The sequence below is a fragment of the Brassica napus genome, chromosome A9, assembly GCF_020379485.1.
Source record: "Brassica napus cultivar Da-Ae chromosome A9, Da-Ae, whole genome shotgun sequence".
Classification (NCBI taxonomy): Eukaryota; Viridiplantae; Streptophyta; class Magnoliopsida; order Brassicales; family Brassicaceae; genus Brassica; species Brassica napus.
This window is the reverse complement of record NC_063442.1, coordinates 42075511-42081190: the sequence shown is the minus strand read 5'-3', so window position 1 is coordinate 42081190 and position 5680 is coordinate 42075511. Positions and strand designations below refer to the sequence as shown.

At 37.6% G+C, this 5680-nt stretch overlaps 1 protein-coding gene across 1 annotated transcript; it reads left to right on the top strand.

The window, feature by feature from the left end:
• Positions 1 to 2578: 2578 nt before the first annotated feature.
• LOC106434794 (methionine aminopeptidase 1B, chloroplastic) lies at positions 2579 to 4854 on the top strand. Its single transcript, XM_013875647.3, has 10 exons — positions 2579 to 2805; positions 2919 to 3003; positions 3081 to 3318; positions 3395 to 3556; positions 3633 to 3674; positions 3762 to 3833; positions 3937 to 4016; positions 4116 to 4213; positions 4347 to 4394; positions 4490 to 4854. Exons 1-10 carry the CDS (start codon positions 2670 to 2672, stop codon positions 4633 to 4635), a joined length of 1107 nt encoding a protein of 368 aa, XP_013731101.1. The 5' UTR covers positions 2579 to 2669; the 3' UTR covers positions 4636 to 4854.
• Positions 4855 to 5680: the final 826 nt, after the last annotated feature.

Here is a 5680-nt window from a genome sequence, read left to right as displayed (position 1 = left end):
AGAGAACACCTTTCTCTGTACTAGACCAATCAAAGCAGGCTTGATCTCGAAGTCCTGCCTGGTGCAGAGTGGAGGAACAATGGCAGAGCGCGTAGTAGGGATGTTACGCGGAAGGTTTCTCTGCCCGATTGGAACAGTCTGCGCCTGTTGTTCTTGCTGCGCGAGAGCAGCCTGTTCAGCAGCATCCTGCTGAGCTTGGATGGTCTGCTGCATTTGTAGCATCTGCTGCTGCATGAGTGCCATAGCCGCAGCGAGATCATCCTGATTGGCGTGATCACCCATAGTGGTGTCAGTTTGCCTTGGCTGTTGACGATTTGTTCTTTCTAACCTTGCTAGCTCCTGGTTGTTAAATGTAACTAACTCTCCTTGTGCGTTTCTCCGAGTATGTCTACTGGTCATGCACCTGGAAGATTAGCTGCAACAAAAAGGATAAGGCAAGTTAGAGGTCTTAGACTAAATAAATAACCGAAAAATAAAGGTAAAAAGATGGTCCCCGGCAACGGCGCCAATTTGATATTACGTGTATACGCACACCAAATAACCTAATGTGCACACTACCACAATCGAATGGTATGTCGATGTAGCACTTTAGGATCGAATCCACAGAGACCAACTATTACACTTTATCTTTATGGGATCAATATCAAGCTAAAACAATATGGGGGTTTTAAAGTTGATTTCGTAGCAAACAAGTAAAAAGATTAATTAAAGATTTCAGATGATTAAAATGCTAGCCTAGGGTGGTTTGGTCGGGTGTTAAACAAGTGTGAGCCAAACAATTATTCAAGTTCGATTAAAGACCAGTCTAGAACTCGGATCACTCAAGTAGAACAGCCCACTGTCGTGGAACTGCCCCCTATGCTGATCGATCTTGATACCTAAACTCTCGTTTGGATCAAGATGCGACAGCAAGCAATAGAGATCAAGTCCGATATGTTCACAAAACACCCTAATATCTACTTTCGCTGATTAGGGATGCAATGCTCATTCAAGTTATGTCTAGCAACCTATAACACTTTTGATGAATAGATTAAACCTAGAATCAGGCACTAAGTGGTTAACTTGATGCAAGCCTTAAGAACAACAATGAATGAAGACAATCGATTTATAACTTATTTATGTCAAGCTCACGGATCTAACACCCTAACACCCTAGACTAAGCAAGCTGACTACTCAGCCATGGAGCAAGAAAACACAGAGATAACAGATGAAGAAAACATGCTGAATCAATAAAATAAAAGAGATAGGGTTCAGGATTCTTCTCAAGAGTGTAGAGATCCTTCTCCCTTTACAATAAGCAAATCCAACAATGGAGTTTTTGGGTCTGGTTCCTCTCTGTAAACTAGCGTAGAATGATAAAGAGAAACATAAAATATGATATATCAAAGCCACAGGCAGCTGGGAGAGAAAATAGAGAGATTAGGGCAAATCCCGAAATAGGTTGTTGTTTCCTTAAAAATCTCTGCCGCTGGAACACTCCCTCGGAACAGTCACTCGGGTTGCTCCGCTATCCAGAACAGTCATCAAGACTGTTCTGCGTGAAAATCACCAAATTGCACTGTTTTCTGCCTCTTTTGTTCCAGCTGGTTCATCTCCTATCCAATGCAACTCCAGACCTGTAATGACTCGAAAAGGACTAGGAAGACTCGATAAAGACTTGAAAACCAATTTAAAAGCATATATACAAGATGTATAAAACACTATATATCAATGCTTACAATATGGTTTACTGGTTATACGTACACAGAAATTTTTTTGGACTATAACATTACAATTTTTCTCTGTATACATTAGTTATATAATGAGGTAGTAGCTACAAAGAGGAATATATATTGCCCATATCTTGGTTTAATGATTTTTTCCTCAATATGCATTTTCTCCGTACAATTTGGTGGACTATAATATTATTCAACTATGCATGAAATTGTATTTTTTTTTTGTCACAAACATGAAATTGTATAAAACAATTAATTATTACCTACAGATTTCTACATATAGTTTTTCAAGACACATCCACATATGTCAAGTTGGATTCGAATAGTAAAACATCAGCATCATTGGTGAAAGTAACTAGCCTATAATTTAAAACCTAATCAACAACATAACCTTGTATAATATCATCCTCAATTCCTCATTGTTTGATTTCATTACTCACAAATACATAATATGTTTTTTTTGTATGAATCACGTATCAGATGATAGAATATATGTTCGCCGTCAATGGTTTGGTGGTGATCAATGAATAGTTTATCCTGTGTAGGCATACATAAAAATCAATACTTGAATGTACACACATACAATAACTTATTCCAGCAAAAAAAACTGTATCAGTAATGCAGGTAATAGTGATCACTTTGATCATTTCCGTATCTTTCTTATCAAAGTTGATTCCTCATGATTCAAATTTATTACAAATGTTTCACAATGATAAAGTTCATATTTAATAAACAGTGTCATGATGTATAAACTCCATGCAAATCTATGTTTTCAAAGCCCATTGGGCCTAAGTACCATATTGGATAGATCAAAAGCCCATGGGCTTAGTCCAATAGTTAGTCATCTCGAAATAAATATCAAACGATTAGATTTTTTTTTTTATCCAAGAAGAAGCTTCGTCTCCAAATTTGATTTTTCCTTCGGTTGGGGGTTTTAGCAGTGAAGTAGCGAAAATGGCGTCTACAGTATTCCTATCCACTATCTCCTCTCCTCCGCTCTCTTCTTCTTTCACCGGCGACTACGTAGCGTCGTCGAGGTGCTTCATCGGAGCTCCCGTCGCTTCCTCCTCTTCTCCATCGCTGCTCTACGGTTCGTCACTTACTTAGACTCTGTTCACTCTCTGTTATAGCTATCTGATTGGATTAGGCGATTAAGTTGTTACAATTCGAATATTTGATAATTGAAGTGTTTACTTTCCTTAGGTAAGAAGAACTCATATCCTCTTAGAAAGTTCCATGTCTCTGCCAAGAAAGTATCTGGATTGGAAGAAGCCATTAGAATCAGAAGGTTTGATAATATTAAAACAATCAATATTAAATTCATAATCTGGTTTGATAATATTAATTAACATTTTTTTTTTCTAGGATGAGAGAAGCTGAAGCTAGTTCAAAGGTTAAGAGAACCCCACCGTTAAGACGAGGGAGAGTCTCACCTCGTCTTCTCGTCCCTCACCACATACCAAAGCCTCCTTACGCTGAGTCCGGCGTGTTACCTGATATCTCACCTGACTTCCAGATTCCTTCCCCTGAAGGCCTTGTCAAAATGAGAGCTGCTTGCGAGCTAGCTGCTCGGGTTCTAAACTTTGCAGGGACTTTTGTTAAAGTACGTAAGTCTCTCCTTTGTTGTTTCTGCGTTATCAATGTATGTGTTGTGAAGTAGTTGTTGTTGTTATGTGTAGCCATCTGTTACGACTAATGAAATAGACAAAGCGGTGCATGATATGATTGTTGAAGCTGGTGCTTATCCTTCACCTCTTGGGTATGGTGGTTTCCCTAAGAGTGTGTGTACTTCGGTTAACGAGTGTATGTGTCATGGGATACCGGATTCTCGCCAGCTCCAGGTTTGGATCTTGCTTTTAAGCTGAAGAGTTTGTGAATGAATGAACTCTCGCTAACTATTACTTCTTATTGTTGTAGAGTGGGGATATAATTAACATTGATGTCACGGTTTACTTGGATGTAAGTCACTAATCTCTATGGCACTTTTGTATGCTTAAAGATGGAATCGTAGTAACACCTGTTTTTGGGGATTTGAAACTGGAACAGGGTTACCATGGAGATACATCAAGAACTTTCTTCTGTGGAGAGGTTGACGAAGGTTTTAAACGACTTGTGAAGGTAGTTTTCTTCTTTGTTCCACTGTGTTGTGTGTCTTTGAAGTTCAGAATAGTGGATTCTGGTTCGTAATGCTAATTGTTGCTTGGTTTTATTTTTTGTTAAGGTTACGGAGGAATGCTTGGAGAATGGTATAGCCGTGTGTAAAGATGGAGCAAGCTTCAAGAAAATCGGCAAGACAATCAGGTAACTATTAACTATAAGTCTATAATCATTCTTGATGAAAGATATTACCGTGCAGAGAGAGAAGGGTATTGGTTTTGATGGTTCAACATTTCAAAACAGTGAGCATGCAGAGAAGTGCGGCTACAACGTTGTGGAGCGATTTGTTGGGCATGGTGTTGGACCAGTATTTCACTCCGAACCTCTGATTTATCATTACCGTGAGTAAATCTCTTTCTTAACTTTTGTTCTCTTTAATGTAACCGGAAAGCATCAATAAAAAAGACAATACTTAATGTTAATGTTTCGTTAGTAACTCGACTTTGGTGGCTCATTTTTCTATTCAATTTGCAGGTAATGATGAGCCTGGACATATGGTTGAGGGACAAACTTTCACAATCGGTTTGTTGCTCTTCCATGTCATGGTTTTTCATTTGCTTACAATGATTACTGTATAGTAATAACAAGTTGATGATGGGTGTTATTTGGCGTTGCAGAACCGATTCTAACGATTGGAACCACGGAATGTGTAACATGGCCGGACAACTGGACTACTCTAACAGCTGATGGTGGTGTAGCCGCACAGTTTGAACATACAATTCTGATAACTAGAACTGGTTCAGAGATTCTTACCATATGCTGAAACTATTCACTTTTGATTAATTCTTTCACCGTTTCCCTCTTTGTCAAAGATTTCGTCAGGCTCTTCATCGACCATGGAATCAATAGAATATACCTTTCATATGGTTTATGATTAAGGCTGTGCGTGTGTTGTCGTTGACCTTTCTCTCTGTTTATTGGATCCCTTGATGGGTCTATATAATTGTGAATTAATTTAATGGGCATAATGTTGTAAATCGAATGTGAGTAGCTGGTTATAGCGCATGAGCTCCACCCTCCGATATTTTCGTAGATTTTATTTGATGCAAAATATCCATATGGGCATATACTAAGACACCGTTCTATATTTGGAAAGTTTGACTTGTCAGGCGCGTGGCCAAATACTTTTGGCTTTTAGGTTTTATTTCTTTTTCAGAAATCTAAATTATTAATATCTGATATAACACCAATCTATTCAGAGGAAAATCAGTTTTGTATAACATAAAGAATCAATTCGCAACATTGCGAGGACTTTTGCTAGACGAGAGATGATCCCTTTAGTTTCTCTTTTTGTCTTTGTTTGGAATTCTGAAGCTTTATATATAACAAATGATATGTATATATTGTTTACTTGCTGTTTATATATGGACTGATTCCAAGTCGCAAAACTTAACAATACACTTAAAACTTTTATGAGGGTCATAAGGTCCAACGATCGATATCTATCAGTTTACAATTTCCAAAACGACATTTAGTACTCTGTCCCTTTCATGTCCGATTTCCACTCGAAATTGTGTTTATAAAAAAAATTTAATGTTTATATTTGAATCGATGTATATATTATATACATAGATTAGTACTTTGACAGTTAACTAGTTTACGTAGATTAGTTTGATACAACACTTGTGTTTGAAAATATAATCACTAACAATTGCTTGGATATAAAATATTTAGATAGAAAACTGAGAGAGAGTGACAGAGAAATTTAAGTAACCAAAGAGTCGAGAAATTTCTCTCTCCAAGTGTGACATGGAGAAACTAGTTTTGTTAGAAAAATGCATAAGTTAAAAAGTTGGGTAATAACAAAC

Coding starts and splice junctions, on each gene's coding strand:
- LOC106434794 (XM_013875647.3), top strand. CDS start 2,670: ATGGCGTCTACAGTATTCCTATCCACTATCTCCTCTCCTCCGCTCTCT. Junction 4,017..4,115: donor AAAATCGGCAAGACAATCAG/GTAACTATTAAC, acceptor ATTTCAAAACAG/TGAGCATGCAGAGAAGTGCG. Junction 4,214..4,346: donor ACCTCTGATTTATCATTACC/GTGAGTAAATCT, acceptor TTCAATTTGCAG/GTAATGATGAGCCTGGACAT.